This window comes from Sarcophilus harrisii, chromosome 6, assembly GCF_902635505.1.
Source record: "Sarcophilus harrisii chromosome 6, mSarHar1.11, whole genome shotgun sequence".
In the NCBI taxonomy this organism is placed as follows: Eukaryota; Metazoa; Chordata; class Mammalia; order Dasyuromorphia; family Dasyuridae; genus Sarcophilus; species Sarcophilus harrisii.
Window position 1 is genome coordinate 52,356,960 of NC_045431.1, and position 23,912 is coordinate 52,380,871.

At 30.8% G+C, this 23,912-nt stretch overlaps 1 protein-coding gene across 6 annotated transcripts in view; it reads right to left on the reverse strand.

Moving 5' to 3' along the window:
* The window catches only part of SCLT1 (sodium channel and clathrin linker 1), a 180,681-nt gene that overhangs the window by 130,389 nt on the left and 26,380 nt on the right, over nt 1–23,912 (reverse strand). For 5 of the 6 annotated variants that reach the window (XM_031944089.1, XM_031944091.1, XM_031944092.1 and 2 more), the window contains 6 exons: nt 20,620–20,687; nt 16,246–16,304; nt 13,622–13,694; nt 8,485–8,540; nt 4,560–4,695; nt 2,035–2,157 (listed from right to left, as the gene is read on the reverse strand). In XM_031944089.1, the coding sequence (XP_031799949.1) occupies nt 2,035–2,157; nt 4,560–4,695; nt 8,485–8,540; nt 13,622–13,694; nt 16,246–16,304; nt 20,620–20,687 (515 nt within the window). Of the gene's footprint in view, nt 1–2,034; nt 2,158–4,559; nt 4,696–8,484; nt 8,541–13,621; nt 13,695–16,245; nt 16,305–20,619; nt 20,688–23,912 lie in introns of those variants that run through there. The other variant, XM_031944094.1, reaches the window with a different exon arrangement.

Below are 23,912 nucleotides of genomic sequence, written 5' to 3' on the forward strand. Positions count from 1 at the left end.
GTATTATTTTCTCACTTCACTCTGCAGAACCAAGATAACATTGTAAACAGTAACATCAATACTGTACAATGATCAACTGTCAATTACTTGGCTATTCTCAGCAATATAGTAACCTAAAACAATTTTAAAAGACCTTATGATGAAAAATGCTATGCACTTCCACAGAAAGAACTAATAGAATATGAAGACAGATAGACGCATACTGTGTTTTTTTTTTTTTTTTTCCTTTTCTTTTATTTTTTTGTCTGGGTTTTCTTTTACAATATGACTGATATGGAATTGTTTTATATGACTGCATACAAAGAATCTGTCACTCAAACCTATAAGACATAAAAGTTAAAAGCTTTTTTTTCTCCATGTAATTGGAAAAAAACCCCAAAATAATAAAAGAAAATAAGATAAACAAATAAAAATGTATCCTGCCCAAGAATCTCTTATAGAAACTATTAAAATCATTATGGTTATTATATCTAAGCAGTTAAAAGAAATTTTAAAACTTCATGCCTAGATGAAAAAAAATGCTTTTCAGGAGAATTAATGCTTGAATGCTTCACAAGTTTATTATTTTTTTATTTGGTTCTTAATGTTTGTTAACAATGAGGATGAAAACATCAGAAATATTTCTTTTAGATTTGTAAATGACAGTGCTGAAAGAGAGAAATGCTTTGATGCTAGATAACAGTTCAGAATTAAAAAAATTTTGAGAAGCTATAATAGTTTATGAAACTAAGATTAAATGTAATAATGACAATGATTAATGATGATCGATAGCATTTACATATACTTTAATGTTTACAAGACACTTTACAAATAACTCATTATATCCTTACAACAATCTGGGAGGTAAGTGCTATTATTATCCCCATCTTACAGAAAAGGAAACTAAAGTAGGCAAGATGAAATGATTTGCCCAGAGTCACAACAGAGTAAGATGCCGGAGGCAGGATATGAACTAAGTTGGTTTTTTTTCCCCCCCCCCCCCCCCCAACTACAAGTCCAACATCTTTAGTATAAATATGCCTAACATTTAAAAATCCATCTAGATAGCAGGGGAAAAGTATTTTCACCATAAGGAATAAAAGAAACAGGAAGTATAAATCTGTTAACTATACAAAAAGGGAAGAACTAATTATCTGGAGATTCCTCTCTCCAGGATTAAATAGTAATGAAGGGTGACGGTAGTAAATATGCTTCATTTCCAAACATTAAGTTTCTAGAGGAGGAAGTGGTGGTAAATGAGACTTTAGGTAAATGTCTGGTAGGTCTGAACTAATATGCAGTACCAGTTTTATAGGAACATTCTAATGTAGGGAGTAAGAAGAGGACATAAAGAACAAACAGAAGATATTCCATACATAAAAATATTTACAAACATATGCACTGAAAAATTTTGTGGGTAGGTTGAAACCTGAGTTAATGCTTTGAAGCAATCTATAAAGTATGAGGGAAAAAAATGTAAGGAAGGTTTACCAGTGCAAAGAACAGGAGCAGAAAATGGAATATCAGTAAAGGAATAGCAAGTAGGAAAGGCTGACTAGAACAGTGTTCCAGAGGAAGAAATTTAAATAAGAACAATAAGGTAGTGGGAGTCAGATAGTAGAGTGCTTTAAATACCAGACATTTAATAATTTGTATTTTATTCTAAGGGCAATAGGGAACTGGTAAAGATGGAGTTTTATTTTAGTAATAACAATGTGGAGCACTGTAAAGAAGATGGATTTGAAAAGAAAGAAAATTAATCAGAAGATTACAACAGAATAAGTAGGACATGGTGAAGACCAGAAACTAGGGGCTGTGTGAACAAAAAGAGAGGAACAGATATGAGAGACACTATAAAAGTAGAATTGAAAAAACAAGGCAATCTAATGTACATAAGTAAAAAAGGGAAGAAAATGAGGAAAGGATGGCACTAATATTATTACCTTGAGTTCTTAGAAGCATGGAGATAACTTTAACATGAATAGAAGAGTTTGGGCATTAAAACTGAATATGCAATCACTCTGATAGCATAAAAAAGAAAAAAATGATAATTACCTTTTGTCGTTGTCTTTCAACTACATAAATTTGGGTATCAGTCATATGATCTTGATAGGCTTTCTGTAGTCTCTCCAACTCCTGTGAAACTGTGTGCCAGAGTTCCGTAACCTGATTTTTTTCCTATAAAAAAATTATTTTAATTGTATTAGCTGATCATAGGATAGTATAGATGAAGCCTTCTGCATGGCAGAATTTTCTTTATAAGAATAAATTGAACTTCTAAGTCTCTTAGTTGTAAAAGATTTCACTGGATAATAGCACTGATTTATTAGACAACTGAATTATGAAATATATTGAACTAATATTTCTTTTTTTTTTATTTAATAGCCTTTTATTTACAAGTTATATGTATGGGTAACATTACAGCATTAACAATTGCCAAATCTCTTGTTCTAATTTTTCACCTCTTATCCCCCACCTCCTCCCCCAGATGGCAGGATGACCAGTAGATGTTAAATATATTAAAATATAAATTAGGTACACAATAAGTATACATGACCAAACTGTTATTTTGGTGTACAAAAAGAATCAGACTCTGAAATATTGTACAATTAGCTTGTGAAGGAAATCAAAAATGCAGGTGGGCAAAAATATGGGGATTGGGAATTCAATGTAATGGTTTTTAGTCATCTCCCAGAGTTCTTTTTCTGGGCATAGCTGGTTCAGTTCATTACTGTTCCATTGAAAATGATTTGGTTGATCTCATTGCTGAGGATGGCCAGGTCCATCAGAACTGGTCATCATATAGTATTGTTGTTGAAGTATATAATGATCTCCTGGTCCTGTTCGTTTCACTCAGCATCATGAACTAATATTTCCATAGTTGAAAATATTAGTTTTCAATGCAACCAGGCATAGATGATTTAGGCCAGAAACAATCCTTCTCAAATGTGTAAAAACCTCAGACTACCTTAGTTAAAAAGGACTTTAAGAGGAGTTTCAGTTTAATCTTTTCAAATCTCAATTTATAAGTTGAGACTTTGACCTCCAAATTCTAGCTCCAAGAGAATGCTGAAAATAACACTCTTTGTTTTGTTATACCATAAGACATAAAAATGAGATGAACGTTTCACATGGGATGTTGCAGGGAAAACAACTTGAGGACAGAGGTTTACTCAATAATCCAGTGGCTTCCTTAAATAACTCTACAAGGAAATTCAAATATTAACATTGACTTTAAAATGAACAAAAAGGTAAGGAGAAATGTAAATTTCTATTATGTAAGACCAAAAATTAAAAATGGCGAATTATGGAAAAGATAATTCTGTAAAAAAAAAAAAAAAAAATAAGTGAACACAGCCACTTGTTTTGCAATTATAAAACAAAATATGTATAATGTTGGAAAAAATAGGAGGATGAAGAAGAGAGAAGCAGGGACAAAAGATAAAAGAAAGGAAAGAAGGAAGGAAGGAAGGAAAGAAAGAAAGAAAGAAGGAAGAAAGGAAAGGACAGAGGAAAGGAGGGAAAGAGGGAAAGAGGAAAGAAAAAAATGGGAGAGAAGGAGGAGAGCCATAATTTCTGGCAAATTTTCAGTCAAATACAATTCTTTAATTTGTAGGGACAAAGAATAAATGATAGTTTTAAAGTAAAAAAAAAAGTCCAACTTGGCAGAAATTACAATATGGTACATATTTTTAAAAAATTTTCTTAGGAAGATTTCCAAATACCCCATATTATTTGTAAATTCCTATTCTATTAACCCAGTAACAAGATTCAGGTACAGCATGTATGGTGTAAAAAAGTGTATTAAATAAGTGTAGGCTTTTGAACATTGAATATAATGGGAGGAAAGTCACACAATAGTCAGTGTTTGCTGTTCAGTTTAAGTTATCTATCCTTTCTTTATAAAATTCATATTATCTGAGAAAGGTTCTTTCTCTGTAGGACCTTTTTTTCTCTTTTTTGTTAATATGGATTACTCACTTCAAAACAAATTTCAAAACCCAAATTATAAGAATGTAGGATTTTAATCTTATCATAATAATACTACACAACTCATTATGCCATAGTTAGTGGTCCAGAAACCTTGAATATTCTAAAGTTTTATAATGGAATTCAGGCAATTTAAATCATAAAAATCCAAAGTGTTTGTATTTTTCCTTCTGCACAAGTCTACCAAAAAGAAATGGTACTTACTTAGTACACTGCTTTAAGAATCAAATAATATACTTTCTTAAATTTAAAATTAAATTTAAGATTTAAAAAGTTAATATTTTTATATTTTAAATATTCATCTTTCTAAGTGTTTATCCTAGTAGGATTTGTCATTAAAAAATAATAAAATGAAAATACTGACTACAAACTATATGTTTGTTTAAAAAATTCAAAGATATGGAAATAAAAGTATGAACATATTAAAGTTTTAAATTTTATCACTGTACATTTTGAAATTTCAATTTCCCAAGAATAATTGTAAAAGACTGTTTTGAATACTGTTTTGCTGTTGTTTTCATTCACAAAATAAATTGTTATTTTAATAATCTTGATATAACTTAAGAAATGGGATATTTACTGTTACTTACTTTATTAGCTAGTTGTAACTGCTCTTGTAGGTTCTTGACCATTTCTTCATCTGCATAAAGATCAGTGCCCATGAAAGAACTAGAAGGAAGGGCCTCTATTTGTTTTTCAACAGTTTCTTTTAGTTCACTGTGCAACCTTAAAATAATAATATAGTAATAATCTACCTTATGTTTAATAATAACAAGATATTTAAAAATCCTTAAAATGCTTAAATCATTTTAAGTGAATATTTTAAAATTATAATATATATATATATATTATATATATACCTATGAAACCAGTAATTAAATAAAACATAATTCTTCATGCAAAATCAATTTTAATGTATACATTCAAACTAGAAACTGAAAGATCAGTGCTTAATCTTCATTAAAAACTATGATATTATAATGAAAAGACAAGTCCTTAATTTAAATTTAAATAAATTTAAAGGGATTATTTGTAAAATTCTCTAAGCAACTTTTATTTCAATTTCAATAATTATTTTTATATTTTTCATATTTTTTATATTTAGATGAAAATTTCCATTTCAAAATTTTAAGTAGGTAAAATAGATTATTAATTGAAATAATGAACAGCGTGAATATCTTAAGTATACTGTCTTATGTGGTTATGAAAATGTGATTATCAATTAAGTTTTATTTTGTATTTCTAATTGAGTGTGGCACAAGAGTTTGCAATTTCAGTCAGATTAGTGACTGCTTTTCAAAATTTATTTTCTGATTTTCTTTACTTTTCTTAGAAGCATAAGCACATATAAAACACAGGTAAAACTCAAAGAATAACAACTTTTCAATATTTAACACGCAAGAAAAAATGCATTTTCATTTTCATAAATGATCTATTCTTATGCTAACAGAAAGAAAACCCAAAGAACAAATAATATAATAATAAATTATATTTTACTTTGGAGCATGTATATTTATTTTTGTACTTATATTTGAATTCACTTCAAACTAAGTAATGAAGCCTATGAAGACCTGACTCAAGTGGAAGGAGTCCAGTATACCAGTGATAGATCCCTTTCCATCTCCTTTCCTCTGTCTGATAGGTCTGCCCTCTCTCAAACATTAAGCACCTCCTGAAGCAAGGAGACGGCTAAATATGCAGGATGATTGCTGCTGTCTTTACATTACAATAAAACAGAATGTCAAAACTAAATTAAAACCCTATAAATTAGCAGTCTGGGAAATGATTGTCAACATACACTGGTTGTCACACAGTATTTGAGATAAAGTCTACAGATGAGAATGTTTCATGTTTATTATATGTTTCTGAAGACTGACCACAGGTCTCTTGAGCTATAAATAATTTAGGGTGGCTATCTGCTTATCTCTTTTAAATCTACTGTCAAAAAAATTTCAATATTTAAACAGAAATCTTTTGATTTCCTGATATTAAATGGTAATATCAGAGACAAATAGGTTTTAAATACAATTATATTATTACTGTTATATATTATTGATATAAATTATCATATTCAAGCCATGAAAGAAGATTCAGTTATATAGGAGTATCGCACCAATAATAAATGGTAAGTTTTTAAAGTTCTAGTGTTTAGTTTTTAATTTTTCCATTTCTTTTCTTGCTGTCATGTTTCTACTTCTTGCTCTAGGTACCACTCCATTTCCCAACTTTTAATTAATCATAGCAAAAACTAATATGATTTTTAAATTACATTATTAAGTTTGTCAGGATACTAAATTCAAAAAATTAAATTTCCATATGAGGGACTAAGGAATTTCTTTAATAAGATTTTAGTGTATGGATTCTGGGAAGTTAGGTGTTCAGAAAATTTTTTTCTTATTTTTTGGGACCTCAGATATGTTTTCAAAAAGGGGAAAATGGCTGATATGAGTTTCAGAAAACTGAGATGTTGCTATGACATTTTTATTCCACATTATACATATATTAATAAAGACATACTACTTCAATGAATCACTATGTTAATTATTATATATTTTAGTGGGTTTTTTGCATCATCTTGAAACTGAATCTTAAAATACTTTTATTTAATCTTTGAAAGATTTTCCACCCTTGGCTGAAGTTTAAAATGTATGTTTTATAAGCAACAAAAAGTTCAACAAAAATGAGACATCCATTATGTGGCAGAAGTCATCGTAACTCTAAGGCTAGGTTTCCAATCACTATATCACATTTCACCATTATAAGTATTTTTATTATTACTATCAGTTTATTAGTAAATTGAATCTGAGAAGTTAATAAGTAACTAAGTACCAAAGATAAGATTTCTTTCCAAAAGTAGGAAGAAAAAGACTGCACAGTTTTTTCTTCCTTTTTTCTCCTTCTAATGTACAAGTCATCCCTGCCTTAAGAAGTGTTAGGATTCTTACAAGATGCTAAGTCACTGGAATTGATAGAGATAATAATGATCTAATTTAGCATGGTTCAGTATGATTGATCTGATCCTACAAGGAGATGTTATGGGCCATAACTTGAAACAAGGTACTAAGTGGAATTGAGGAGAATGATTCTCTAATTGACATGTACTTAGTACTTATTATAATTCCACAAGATTCACACCTTTAAGAGAGCATGTATAAGGAGGGGCTCTCAGGGCCAAAAAGGACAAGCCCACTCTCAGAGGAGGAGACAGCTTCATTCCATTTTTCACCTTTGTGCTGGCTGGAGACTGAAGTACAAACCTTTGGATTCTAAGCCATTCGGAGGGAGCTAGAGACAGAAGCTGGCAGAGGCAAAGGACTAGCAGCAAGATCCAGAAGGCCTCCAGAAAACTAGCCGAGTCCCAAGTGAAGGAGTTAAGATTTTGATGTTGGCAATAAAGGATTTGGACTTTAACCCCTGGCTGCATTTGAGGTGATTATCACACTGAGCTGAAACTAAGACTGCTCCCAGAAGCCCCCTAAGAAACCTATTCCCATGGAATATTATATTTTAGAAAAGAATTACAAAGAATTGCATTACAAAGAATAACTAATAAAAAAAAAAAAAAAGCAAGCACTGCTTTCTTATCACTACCTAAAGGAAAAAGACCTATCACCACTAAAGCCCAATTCCTTCTCTCTTCAGTACTGTTAAATCTCCTTTTTTCTGCTACCCTCTCTGGTCCCACTAAATTGTATCATTATGATATTTCCATAAAAATTGCTTAGACACTCCATCTATTCTTTACCTCCCAAACACTTTTTTACTTAGAAAAGGATTCAAAAGGAATAATGACTATTATTATTACTATTTCCTCTAAAACTATCAGTCTATTATGTTTCTAAGATTCAATTTAGGAATTTAAAACATCATTTATAACATTCATTATTTATATAGTAAGACAAATTCTAAACTCCAAACAATTTACTTAAATACTATTCTTGCATATAGCTCATTCATAAGCTGGTAATAAAATTAGAGCACCTGTTTTATTATTATTATTTAGATTGGATCTCTCAATGTCCCTCAGCCTAGAAATGCACTGGCAACTCACTGAACTAGCTCCATTGCTAATCAGTCCTGAATTCTAAACTTCTTCATTTCCAACTTGGACCAAATTCCTGTTCCTTAGGCAGCATGGTGGCCTTGCTCCTGAGGACTCACCGTATAATTGACTTAGTGAGGATATCTGATCATTTTTAGCCCTACTGCAATTTCAAATTTCAAAACTCAAGCAATACACCATTTTCAGGTTCATTAATCTCAAGAATTGCATCCATTTCTTCCATTAACACTTGACAATACAAAATACAAAGTGTTATTAATTCTTGAACTTGAAAAGAACATGCATTTGACTGGATTAAATGCTCAGTAGTTTTATTCCTTAACTGTTTGGACTACTCTTGTAAATCTGAACAATATCCAGTTAGGTTGTCTGTGAATAAAATACTATATTACACAAGATGGAGTAATGATGTTCATAAAGTACAAAAGACTATGATGTGAGAATTAACTTACCTTTCATTTTCTTTAGTGATGTTTTCAAGTTGTAGTCTCATCTCACAAACTTGTATCTGAGAAAAAATGTGATCATAATAATTAACATTCTATTATTATAGTACCATTAAGTTATCATCATATAAGAACAAACAGATGCCATAATGGCAACTGATATAAGAGCAATAATTTATTTTTTCTAATTATCATTGTCAAAGGTGAACAATTTATACAATACATGTAGTAAAGTTGAACGTGTATTTGCATTCACATACATAAAAGATAAACTCAGCTACTAACATTTTAAACATATTTCATAAATGAAGAAAAGACAGCAGTCTATTTCAGTCTAGAACAAAAGAGTTCAGAAACAATTTCAGGCTGGCCATATGCTAACGCCTGTACTAACTAACATATGGGCATCTAGGTGGTGTAACACATATAGTGCTGGATTTTAATCAGGAAGATTATCTTCTTGAGTTCAAATCTGACCTTAGAAACTTTTTAGCTCTCTGTCCCTGGACAAATCATTTAACCCTGTTTGTCTCAGTTTCCTCACATGCAAAATGAGCTGGAGAAAGAAATGGCAAATCAGTTCAGTATCTTTACCAAGAAAATTGCAAATGAAGTCACAAAGAGTTCAACCAATTGAAACAAATGAACAACAATTAAAAAAAAAAAACTATATTAACTCAGCTTCCCTAAATAGCCTCTCTAACCCAATAGAGATAGCCTGATTTTAAGTCAGAACTTTTACACAGAAGCTATAGATCAAAGCAAGTCCCAGGCCCATCCTATTTCAACTTCATATTCTCGGGATAAAGGTAAAATGGTACAAAATAGATATAAAAATCCAACATGGATATAAACTTTAGAGTGAATATACCATTCCATCTAATAATTTTTATTGTGACATTCAGTGAATAGAACTAATTAACTTGTACACTTAAAATAATTGTTTTTTGTTTTTCAAAATATTTCCTTTCTGAAAAATATTCATCATTTTCAACATGTATATTATACAGATAAATAAAACACAAATTTAAAAATCATGTGTATCTCATAGTAGTAGACACGATCCCTCAATCTTCATAACATGGATTTCATTTTTCTAATAGTAACATTTGTATCCAGGGGTTAGCTAAATAAGGCATTTATTTATCTCCCTTTCAAGACACATTAATTTATGGAAGTAGGTCAGTGAGATATTAATAAGGGTTAATTCTACTAAGCACTGAGAATTCCTTGGGTAGTTATTCTTTGAAGTAGTTCTTGTTATCTTTTTGACTATTTTGAGAAATAATATGCAGTAGTTCTTGTTATCTTTTTGACTATTTTGGGGAATAATGTGAAACATTCTTATCATTGCATACCCTCCAAAAAGTGTGGCAGTAGCAGCAAGCCTATAAAATACAATCAAATTTAGTGAGCTAGAAAGTGTTAAAGTAAGAAGAAAAGTTAAATATTTAACAAAAGTTGATTATTTTATTGAACTCAATATTTTTTCAAAAAGTTAATATCTATCTATATCTTGTACCTAGAATTTCCATACATTGCAAATCTTGATAATCTATATATTAAAGCACTAGAGAAATCTACTTTTACAAACTAATACTACCATCATCTTTAGAAAGTCTGGTCTCAGCTCTCATCAAAATAAAAATGTTAAATCCTTTGTTTGAAAATATCTTAAAAAATAATAACTGCCAATTCTTAGAAAAAAATAACAGAAGCTACTCTAGCTTCAAAACAGCCTAGACTGGCCAGTGGAAACAGAAAGAAAACTAACAAAAGATTTTATAAACTTAAGATAAAATATTGAGAGCATAAGGCATGCTAGTGAATTACATATTTGTTTAAATATTGCAAAAATAATTATTAAATGTCTTTTTATAACATTTATAATCATTTATAAGTCATTTATAACATTTAATGGGAAACATATCCTAGGTCCCCAAAACAGACTTATAAATTGATATTATAACTCACTGACTAAACATTTAATTATCTAAGCCCCTTTTTTTAATTTCCAAAAAATAAGTTTTGCAACTGATGTTTGAATCATTTACACTTTTCAAATATTAAACAATTTATACTTAATTAAGAAAGTATCTACTTACAGCATAGAGAATTTGAGAACTTTCCAGTTATCTAAAAAGCCAGTTGATACCTTCAAGAAACTTAAATGGTACTGATTCATCTAGCTATGGTATGGTAGTTCATCTAGCTAATTATAATCTTCTTTCATGATGATTAGATCCCTTTTAACCCTCAAAACACAAACAATGTTTCCCTTTTATTGCTTAAAGCAAGAAAAAACTAAGTGGGATACCTTAATTTTTGCTCATGTAAACCTAATCACACTTATCACTCTCCCCACAAGAAACTGAATCAGTGGTTCTAACAATTTATTCTTTTTTATTTACATTGAAGATGTTTGCATATATATATATTTTTTAATTTATAAAAATTTTTTTCCCAATTAACAGGCATCTAATTCTTCCTACTTTACTTTTACTACTTCCTACTTTATTTACTTCCTCCATCACTAGAGGAAAAAACAAATAAACAATAACCACAACAATAAGATGGCTATAACAACATAAAGTAAGATAAAATGCAATTACATTATGGTCATGTCCCAAAATATATGCACATTGTTCTGTATATCTAGTCCATTGCTTCTTTGTCAGGAGGTGGACAGCATTCTAAATTATTAATCTTATGGAATCATGGTTATTTACAGCTTTGAAGAAGTTCTTAAGTCTTCCAAAATTATTCATTTTTACAATTTTTGTTATAGTACCTTTGTAGTACATTCTTCTGGTTCTTTTCATTACATTCATTCTCTGTATTATTTACTTTTTTGAATGAATTTCACCTGGACCTCCCAGTTAAGTGAGAAGATAAGTCTCCTTTGCATTTCTCTCTCTTTTTTTTTTCTGTAGTGTATGCTTTTGTCTCCTCACTTTCCTTTATCTATTTAAGATCACCAAAATATTAAAAAAAAAATCATTCCCAAGATCTCTGTCTTATTTGTCACCTTCTATGATTCCTGCTTTTATCTACATTGGTTCTTAGGGAATAGTTCTATCATTCCTTTCCCTCATCTCTCCCATTAGAATGCAAACGTTTCATTCCTCAAAGTCAATTCTGACTGCTCACCTGTATTTAACTTTTTAATGCTTATTTTTATTCTGGCATTAGTAATTGTGAGTTTTTATTAAGCTTTTTTTTTTTTTTTTAAATTGGGAATTCTTAGAGATCCTCTTTTTCTTAAAAATCTATTTCCCCTGACCACCAATAGGGGAATGGCTGAACAAGTTGTGGCATATGAATATAATGGAGTACTATTGTGCTATGAGAAATGATGAGCTGCTGGATTTCAGAAAAATCTGGGAAGACTTACATGAATCAATGTTGAAAGAAGTGAGCAGAACCAGGAGAACATTACAAACAATAACAGTAACATTGTGTGATAATCAATTATGATTGACTTAGGTCTTCTTGGCAATATGATACAAAATTCCAAAAGACTCATGACTGAAAATCTTATCTGCATCCAAAAAAAAAAAAAAAAAAAAAAAGAACTATGCAGTTTGAATGCACATTGAAGCATATTATTTTCACTTTTTTTGCTCTCTGTTTTTTTGTGGCTTTTCCCTTTGTTCTATTTCTTCTTTCACAATATGACTAATGTGGAAATATATTTCTATAATTGCACGTGTATAACCTCTATCAAGATTTCTTGCCTTTTGGGCAGAGAGGAAAGGAGAAAAAATTGGAACTCAAAATATTATAAAAATGAATGCTGAAAACTATCTGTATGTGTAAATGGGGAAAAAAATCTATTTACAAAAAATATCTATTTTCCTGTTTATAGGATTAAATTTAGCCTTGCTTGTTGCTTATTCCATGTTCTCCTTTATAATGCTGAATACTAAATCTCGTGTGATCCTAACTATAATTTCTCATTACTTTAACTCTTCCTTTTTGACATCTTGCAGAGTTTGAGGGTTTTTTTCCCTTCTCCTAGAAGATTTCAGATTTTGGCTTTTATGATTTTAGATTTCATTTTGGTGTTTCTTTCAGAAGAGATAACAACAAGTAGACATTTTTATATTTTTGTCTTACCTCCAGATCTGAGAAATCTGGATTGTTTTCTTTCATGATTTCTTGAAATATGATATCCAGGAGGTTTTTTTGGTTATAGCTTTCAAGTAGTCCAATGATTCTTAAATTAGCTCTTCTTGACCTGTTTTCCAGGTCATTTGTCTCTGATAGAAGTAACCATTATATTCTTCTATAGTTTCATCCTTTTATATTAATATTTCTTGTTGTCTTATCGATATTAGTGTCTCATAAAATCATTTGAACCATTGAGCCACTCTAAATTTCAGAAACTATGTTCGAAGTTTTATACCTCTTTTGCCAATCTATCGATTCTCTTTTCAAGTCTCTTTTCCATAGTTCTGATTTCTTTTCTAGTATTGTTCTCTATCGCACTAATTTTATTTATAATACAATTTTAATTCATTTAAAAATTTTTTTGCATCATTATTTCTGGGGATTCTAACTGATATAGTGAGCAAAATGTTTTTTTCTTGAGGCTGTGCTTGTATTTTGAAGTTATTTTCTTCTTCCAGCTTTTATATCTTAGACACTCTGGTTCTTACAAGGGCTCTTAATGTTTTTTATTGTTGTTAATTATTCCTTATTTTGACAAATCTACACTGGGCAACCAACAGGTGTCAGCTGGGACCTCTTTTAGGGCTGAAAGATTGATCCTACTCTAAGGGTAAACCTTCTGTGCTGCTTTCCAGAAAGAATTGAAAACTTACTCCATGATCTGCTCTAGAGATCTCATGTTGGGAAATCTGTTTACTGAGATTATATTCCAGAGCCCTCTGGAAAACTACTAGCTTCTGGCATAAGCTAGGTATAAGAAAATGAGTTCTAAGCTTCATCTACTATTTACTCCTGCATTCTTGATGGCAAGTTCATGATTCTAACATGTTATACAGTTTCTGGGAATTTAATTATATGTAAGTTAAATATTTTCTATTAAGACTGTTCAAAAACAAGGTATTCTTTTTGTTTTCTTATTTAATACTAAGAAATATATATTTAAGAAATTTGTACAAATGTAAATTCATACCTGATAAAACTCTAGATGCCCATTCACCTCTTCTAGATATTTATCATACTCAGCAATAAGAGGAGCTAAAAAACTGAAAATAAAATAATTAATATAAATTACTTTAGTCAGTGAGCCAGTAAGCATTTATTTATTTATTTGTTTGTTTTTGGTGGTTAAAATAGAATTGTGTTTTTAATTTATGAAATAACACAAGCATTTCCATAACACAGTAAAAATTTTTTAAATGACATGAAACTACAGATTTATTATGTAGAATTTGCTATTTCTTTTAAACATGTGAAAAATGAATATTTCTCTCTTATAGTTAATAATTTATTACTGTATTAGGACCAATGTTTTTCTTCCTTTTCTAATTCTTTATCCAGAAATCAACCAGTTTGGGAAATTTCTCTTAGAGATTTAGCCAAGATCTAATTAGAGATTAAAAGTTATTTTAAGTTTAGGCTATTGGAATCCTGCTCATTGTGTTTGTTAAAACACTTCCTGGGAAAATGTTGATTCTTCCTATTATCCAGATAGCTGATACGAAAACTCTCTTTGACCAAGACTTCATGATCTAAGTCACATAGTTCAAGTAGTTGATTAACCAAAGTGATCAGGCATCTTTCTGGAACACTTCCTCTTCAGAGGGTATATTAACTATGAACCCACTACCATTAGAGGTTTTTAGTCTGAGAGAGATGGCCAAATGATCATCTTATTAATAACCTGTTGGATTTATTGATAATGATTAAATTACCTTGAAACTGTGTCTCTTGAAATTTTTTAAATGTCACTACACAAAAAAGTTATCATGTAAATTTTTTTCTTTGCTCCCCTCTTCCCTCCCCACCTATCTCCCACCCCCATAGCTCCAATTAGACACAAATATGTGTCTACATTCTTATGTATGTATGTATACATTCTTGACTTCTTGCTGTATCTCACCCCTATATATAATCTGTTGCCAAGGCCTCTTGCAATATCTCTTCAATATTTCTCTCTTTCTTCTCTGATACAGCCACTACCTTAGTGCAGGTTCTTATCACCTCATACCTGGACTATTTCAATAGCCAATTGATTGATTCTGCCTGCCTCACACCTCTCCCTCTCTACTGAGCTACCAAAATGATTTTCCAAATATGCAGATCCAACTATGTTATCCAGTATTGAATAAGGACTGGGATGATGGTATCCTTGACAGTGATAGGAAAAATTAGAAGAGGGGAAGATTTAAGGGTAAAGATAATGAGTTCAATTTTAGATATGCTGAATTTGAGATACCTACTAAACATCCATTGTAAGTATTTGAAAGTCAGTTGGAGATGCTATATTAGAATTTAGCTGAGATTTAGGAAAGGAATGGAATGGTAGATTTGAGAATCATCAGCACTGAAATAACAATAGTTTGATCTAACTAACTTGTTGAACAAATAAAAATATCATAAATAAAAAAGTAAATATTATACTAAGGTCTGATTTTCTCTTAGCAAACCTAAATTTTTTTTTAGAAAATAATTCCTTTAAAAATAACTATATAATTATGAAAACAAAATTGCTTTAGTTAAATTAACTCTGATTTCATATACATCAGATTGACAAAGACAGCAAATTTGTTGAAGGGGATGTGGTAGGAAAAAAATAGTGAAATGTTGGTGTAACTTGTGAATTCATTCAACTATTGTAGAAAACAATTTGGAACTATACCTGAAAAAGTTTTATTCTGTCTAACTTAGATTTCTGACTTCATTTGGGTTTGCTTGGCAAAGATGCTGGAGTGGTTTGCTATTTCCTTCTCCACATTATTTTACAAATGAGGAAATAGGAAAACAGGATTAAATTAAGTGACTTTTACATATTCTTTGACCAAGTCGTTAGGCCAAAACAATCAAGCAAAGAAGAAAAGAATATAACTATATAAAAATATTTGAATTAGTACATTTTATTGTAATAAAGAACTGAAAACAAAACAGACGTCTATTAATTGGGGAATGGATGAACAATCTGTTTCAAACATGAATGCAATGAATTATTAATTGTGCCACAAGAAAGAAGAAATACGACAAATTAATATATATATATATATATATATATATATATATATATAAAGAGATTCATTTTGAACTGATACAAAGTTAAATTGGTACAACAGAACTAGGAGAACAATTTATGTTATGAGTACAACAATAATGTGAAGGGAAACAATTATGGAAGAGCTCAGGATTCAGAACAAAGTGATGGCCAATCATGACTCCCAAGTAAAAATATCTCTTCCCTCTCCTTAAAAGTGAGATGACATACTAGAGGTTCAGAACTCAACATACATTCTCACTCAGAAATGGTTTTGCCTGACAATAAATATTTGTTAATAATAGGGTAGTTCCACTTGCCATGGAGTCCATAAGGGGTGTGTGTGTGTGTGTGTGTGTGTGTCTGTAGGCGGGGAGAAAGGAGGTGAAGAAAGGGGACCATAAGTTGGCAGGTAGTAAACGAGGGGAAAATTTATGTTTTATTCACTGAAATTAATTTAACTGCACAAGAGTATTAAACAAGTTTAGATACTTGGATTGAAATTCAATATAAAGATTTCAAAAAATATTTTTTAAAAAGTAAAAATAAACTACTTGGCAATTCTATCTTACCTTTTGTCAACCATAGTGATGTCTGGTATACTGTCTCCATCTCCTTGTAAGACAGTTTTCTGTAACAGAGAAATTACCTTAATATGTAGATAGTATCTAGCTAAAATTAAGAGTCAATATTATAATGGAGAAATAATAGAAATTTTTCAAATAATGGGTAAAGCAAGTATATTCATTACCACCTATTATTTGATATAGTTCTAGAAACGCTTGACACAAAAAATAAGACCAGAAAAAATTGAAAGGATATTCAAAGAAGAAACAAAAATATTGGATTTTTTTGATGATATGATAGTATGCTTAAAGTGTCCTGGTTAGCTAAACTTCATTTAAACAATAAATTTATCAAAATATCAGAATATCAAACAAATTCATATAAATCATAAGCCTTTCTATATATTACCAACAAAATCTGGCTGGAAGAATTAGAAAGGGAAATTCCCTTTAAAATAACTGCAGAATATATGAAATATCTGGGGTTCTATCTACCAAGGTATATATAAGAACTATATGAATATAATTATAAAACATTCTTTTAAATACATATAGAATCAAATAACTGGAAAGATATAATTACTCCTGAGTAGTCCATTACAGTATTATAAAAATGATAAAACTATTAAATGAATTTTCTTAGTGCCCTACCAATGAAATTATGAAAGTGTTACTTTATAGGACTAGAAAAATAAGAACATTCAGCTAGAGGAATAAAAGATCAAGAATTTCAAGAGAAATAACAACAATAATAAATATGGTATCAGGGAAGTAAGTCTAGCAGTGTCAATGAACAAACTACAAAACAGGAATCACAAAAATTATCTGGCACTGGTTAAAATACAGAAAATTTGATCAGAAGAAAAGGTAAAGCATCCAAGATCAGAAGCAAATCAACATAGTAGAAGAATGTCAGATAAACTCAAAGACCTAAAACTATTGTGGTAAGGACTCACTATTCTCTAAAACTTGGTGGGGAAACTGGAAAGCAATTGCATAGAAACTAAGTACAGACCAACATCTCACATCGTAGATAAAGCTAGGCTCCAAAAGAGTATATGACTTAGACATAAAGGGTGACATCATAAACAAATTAGAGGAGCAAGGATGAAATTACCTTTTAGATCTATGGATAGGGAAAGAGTTTATGACTAAACAAAGGAATCACAGGAGATAATATGAACAATTTTGATTGTATAATTTAAGCGTTTTTGCAAAAGGACAAAATCAATGCAGTTCAAATTAGAAGAGAAGCATTTAAGAGAGGCAAAAAAATCTAAGCAAATTTTTATGATCAAGATCTAATTTTCAAGATACATAATGAAACAATTCAAATTAATAAAATAATAAGAACTAAGCACTATTCTTCAATAGCCAAAGGAAACAAATAATCAGTTAATCCAATGAAGAAACTGAAGCTATGAATTGTCATGTAGGAAAAAAAAACAATAGAAATCACTATTAATTAGATAAATGAAAATTAACTAACCAGTACATTTGACAAAAAATAATAGGACAAAAATTAGGCAGGTTGCAGGAAAAAAAGGTACCTTAATGTACTGTTGGTAGAGCTGTGAATTAATATAGTCATTCTGGAAAGCAATTTGGAACTATATATGTCAAACATCATAAAATTACACCTACTCTTTGACCTAGAGACCCTATTATAGATGACTGTACCAGTGAGATAAGAAAAAGATGAAAAAGATCAATATATAAAAAAAATTTGGTGGCAACCATCAACTGGGGAATGGTTGATTAAATTATGGTATAGAAATGTAATGGAATACTACTGTGAAATGATATTTTCTTTTCTTTCTTTTCTTTTCTTTTCTTTCTTTTTTTTTTTTTTTTTGTTGAGGCAACTGGGGTTAAGGGTCACACAGCTAGGAAGCGTTAAGTGTCTGAGATCAGATCTGAATTCAGATCCTCCTGACTTCAGGACTGGTGCTCTATCCACTGCTCCACTTAGCTGCCCCCAAATGATGACATTTTCAAAGAAACCTAACAAGTAATTTTCAAATAAACCTTAGAAGATTTGTATGAACTGATGTAAAGTGAGCATAAATAGGAAGATCAATTTACTCAGTCACAACAACATTGTAAATATAAAAAAAAACACTTTGAAATAATAATGATGATGAAGATGATGATGATTTATACAATTCCAACCATGTCCCAGGTAAGTGTGCCAAGTGATAAAGTCATACAACTATTAGGTATCTGAGCCTGGATTTGGAATCAGACCTACAGCCTTCTATCCACTTCACCATCCAACTAAAATATTATGGAATGGAGTGGAATATTATTGTGCTAAGTGAGAAAGTATGAAAATGACAATTTCAAAGAAACCAGGGAAACTCTTACGAATTGATACAAAGCAATCAGAACAAGGAAAACAAATTACATTATAATGACAATACTGAGAAAAAATTGTTTTCAAAGACTTCAGAATTCTGATCAACACAATGATCAATTATGATTCCAATGATAAGGGATGTTACTCACCACCTGACAAAGAGATGATGGATGAACATACATGATGGACATATTTTGGACAAAACCAATATGAAAATTTGCTTTACTTGACTATTACAATGGATTTTTTTTTTCCAGTTAGGAAGTGAGAAGGAGAAAAAAACAAATGCTTGACAAATGGTGGGTTGAGAAGGATTTAGTAAACACTTAATATGTGCCAAGTATGTGCCAAGTGCTAAAGATACAAATAAAAAAGCAAAAAGTAATGAATGTAAATTTTTATGAGGGAGACAATATGTAAATAACTAGGTAAATACAAAATACATATAAGATACATACAGTATAGATAAAGAAGATATGCAAATATTAACACTGGCAGGAAAGGGTTGAGAAAAGACTCTTGAAAATTGTGATTTAGGAAGGATTTGCAGTGAGTCTTGAAAGGAGCTGAGGAAACTTAAGAGTCAGAGGTGAGGAGACAGAATTTCAGGGATGGAGAATAGTCATTACAAAGAAAGGGAGATGGAAGGTGAAATCTTGTTCAAGGAACTGCATGTAGACTAGTGTATATAGATCATAGAATATGTAGAAGAGCGGAAGATCTAAGAAAGTTAAAAAACACAAGAAAGGGGCCGAAAAGGGAAGATCCTATTTGACTCTGAAAATAACACACTGGCACTAGAGCTCACTGAACATGGCTGAGAATGACATAGTCAAACCTACACCTTAGAAAGATTATTTTTGAAGCAGTTAGATGGTGCATTAGATAGAGCACCTGTCCTGAAGTCAGGAGGAACTGAGTTCAAATCCAGCCTCAAACACTTAACACTTACTTGCTGTGTGAATCTTGGCAAGTCACTTAGTCTTAACTGCCACATACTCCCTTCTCCCCCAAGAGAGACTACTTGTACTAACTAGGGAGAGATTTGAGATAGGCAGACCAGTTAGAAAGCTATTACAATAATCCTGGATAATGAGTAGTCCAGGATATGAGAGCCTAAAGTAGGTAGATTGGAGAGAAGTAGATATATATAAGAAATGTTGTAAGGTAGAAACAAAATTTCAGCAATGGATTGAATACATGGAATGAGTGACAAGGTTTTAAGCACAAACAGCAGGTCAGTTTTAATTTATACCTAAAAAATAAATGAGCTATAACATTGAAGAATTTTCAATTTCATATACAATTTTCTCTTTTCATATGAAAACAATATTTACCCCAGAAATTACTTGGTCAATTTCCCACAATAATTCAGTTTAAATTATTTAAATTTACTTGAGTTTTATGCATTAAGTCCCCTCCCCTCCCCTTTTTGGTTTAGACCTATGATTCCAATCTTTTAGAGTACCTAGGTGCCTGGATTTAGAAAACTTGAATTCAAATGCAGTCTCAGAAGCTTACTAGCTGTGTGACCCTAGGTACATCACTTAATTCTATTTGCTTTAGTTTCCTCATCTATAAAATGAGTTGGAGAAGGAAACGGCAAACTACTCCAGTATCTTTGCCAAGAAAATTCCAAACAGAGTCACAAAGAGTTGGACATGACTGAAATACTAAGCAACAACAAATTCTGAAATTTTTGCTACATAACCATCAAGGAGATTGGGGCAGCTAGATGGTGCAATGGATAGAGCACCAGCCCTGAAATCAGGAAGACCCGAGTTCAAATCTGGCCTCAGACACTAAACACTTCCTACCTTTGTGACCCTGGGGAAGTCACTTAACCCCAATTGCCTCAACAAAAAAAAAATTAATAATAATCAAGGAGATTTCAAAACAATCTACTTTTATTATATATTTCAATTGATGCTCATTTCATAGTTTGGTATGACCCAAAAAATCATTACATGGTAATCAGCCTTCTGGTGATACATATCTAAATAAATGATCAACTCACATACCTGTTCAGGTATATATTTAGAAGAATTTTCCATTTGATATTGCCTACGCATTGCATTTAGTCTCTGACCTGAAACAAAAAGAAAATTAGTTTGTAATTTAATCAATTAAAAAAAAAAAGAATTAAGAATATTGTCACAAAATAAAACATGTTTTGAAGTACTTCTGATTTCCTTTGTCCCTTAAAATAATAGACCATTTGATCTCAAATTACAATAAAGTCAATGGATAAGAAATTGGCCTCACACTATGAAAATCAAGGCTCGAAGAAGCTGAGTGGCACAGTGGATAGAGCACCAGCCCTGAAATCAGGAGGACCTGAGTTCAAATATGACCTCAGACACTTAACACTTCCTAACTGTGTGACCCTGGGCAAGTCACTTAACCCCAATTGCCTCAGCCAAAAAAAAAAAAAAAATTAAGAAAAAAAGAAAAAATCAGAGCTTCAAATTATTCACCAGACAACTCTATAATACTGTAAGATTTAGAGCAACTACTGATATTCATTGATAGAGGGAATTTCCTCACTGTAGTTTCCTATACCAATGAAATGACTGGTCCAGTAAAAGCAATGAAAGAAATCTTAAAATACTAAAAAATAAAAATTAAAAACAACAACAACAACAACAACAAAACAAGCCTCAAATAACACAAGTCAACTAAATCTCCCATTGGAAAAGAGTATACATTTTCCATACTATTTCCCTTGCTTCAATATTCAGTCTTATACTTGCTTCTCCAATTGGTCATAGTTAAAAGTTATCTGGTACCACCAACCAGATCTTAGCTAGTCAGAAGTTCCATAGGTCAGACTACAAAGGGAAATGTTTTTCAGAAAGTCTTCTCACTAAATATTCTTTTATTCAGCATTCATCTGAATTTTAATCAAGATAAGTCAAAGAAAAGTAATTACAGGAAGCAAGGGAATCCAGTTAATATTACTTTAAAAGGTAGGCTTATAATTTAAGATAAAGTTGCTAATTATGGAAAGACAAAACTATTAATTTTTTTTTTTTTTTTTATAGAAGATCAGAATTCTATGGTCTTCTCTGTATTGAACAGTCTATGACTAAATGAAAAAGAGGCGATTTGTGCAAGATACTGGTGGGAAAAAAAAGAAAAGAATATATATCAAAAGATACCTACTTATTTGACAGTAGAAGGGATATTGAAAAAAGAAAGAAAACCAGTAACATATTTTTCTGCTAATCTTCCCAAAAGGAAAGGATTAGATGAAGTAAGATAAATAATAACTATAATAGGATCTTTAATTTTTGTTCCAAATACTATTGTCTCTGGGCTACTGGAATAAATCTTTTGACTAAATTAACTGAATTAAAATGTCTTTAAAATTGTTATTTTTAATGAATAAAAAGTAAATTCATTAGGAAAACACAAAAATTTCAACTTGATTACTGAAACAGGTTGAAAATATCTATTTGTCTTCAAATTTGTACTTCTAGTACGAATTTGATGATGTGGTCAGGCCCTAGCTCTACATTTATAGTCCAAAGATTACTGCTAGTTAACTATTCTAATTTTTTGATTGGTGACTATTTTCACCAAAATATTTTCAATTTATTTCCATTTCATGTCTTATTAAAATAAAAAGTTAAATTTCAGGATTATAGCAAAAGAATAATTCCCATATGAATGATTAATAGGAGCTGTAAAGTTTTAATAACATTATTTGCAAATTGTTAATCTCAGTTTTCTCCATTCTAAAATGGCTTTTCTTTCAATTTTAACTCCATGATCTTATATGATCAGAGCTTTAAAAGCTCTGCCACCACAGATTAAACAGAAACCCTTAAATATGTTACTAATCCTACAAAAATAAAAAGGAAAGTTGTTAAAGAGAACAATATAGAAACCTCAGGGAAAAAAAGTATTTATTATTTCAACTCAGTGTTCATTATCTTAAATAACTAAAATGACTAAAATTAGAGAATCACAGAAAATATACACTAACCTAATAAGTCCATTAAATTAAAGGCAATTATCTTTCAAATGAAAAAGAATATACTTCTAAAAGAACCACTAATGTGAAATGCTCCTTTACATCTCTTCAAAAGTTCTTAGTCAAAATACTATATGCATGATTTCTGAGATTCTCAAACATGACACATTCCTGCTCAAAACTCTTTCAACAAACCCTCATTGCCTCCAAAGAAAATCTAAACTAACTGGTGTGACATTAATTCCTCCAACAATCAACTAGCAATTCATCTCTCCACTCTTATTCTCCAACTTTCTCAAACATGTACATAACTGATAGTTTATTTAATCCCAGCCTTTGTTCCCTTTACCTAATAAACCTTCCCCCTACATCTCCCAGAAAGTAGAAGGAATCCTTTAAGGCTCTTTTTTCCTGGGAAATTTCTCCAATTTCCCAGATAGTTACTATCTCCACCTCTTCTCTGAGACCCTACAACATTTGCAATATTCTTATCTACTTTATCAATTCTATTTTTCATAACTCAACAACTTGAATTTTTCTAAGTATTGTTGTAACTATTAATTTTCCTTTATCAGAAAAGTCATTGGAATTTTTTTAATTTAAAAAATAGATAAAATTATACTTAATTTTTAGTTACCTATATAATTGAATATTTTTATGCCTGCAAAATTATTTTTTTCCACATAAAATCTTCATTAATACTAGTATCCTAACAAGGTTTGATTTTTCAGTTCTAGCTTTCTTTACTTCACTAGTAAACCTCTGATCTTCACATTGAAACTACTCTAAACTGATATTTCATTTTATTTTTAATAGTGTGTTCTATGACTGGAAACTGAGTAGATGCGCATCAATTGGAGAATGGCTGAATAAATTGTGGTATATGGATATTATGGAATATTATTGTTCGGTAAGAAATGACCCAACAGGATGATTTCAGAAAGGCCTGGAGAGACTTACACGAACTGATGCTGAGTGAAACGAGCAGGGCCAGAAGATCATTATATACTTCAACAAAAACACTATATGATGAGATGAACCAAATCAGTTCCAATGGAGCAGTAATGAACTGAATCAGCTACACCCAGCGAAAGAACTCTGGGAGATGACTAAAAATCATTACATTGAATTCCCAATCCCTATATTTTTGCCCGCCTGCATTTTGGATTTCCTACACAGGCTAATTGTACAATATTTCAGAGTCCGATTCTTTTTGTACAGCAAAATAACGGTTCGGTCATGTATATATTTATTTTGTATTTTAAATATTTAACATCTACTGGTCATCCTGCCATTTAGGGGAGGGGATGGAGGGAAGGAGGGAAAAATTATTGG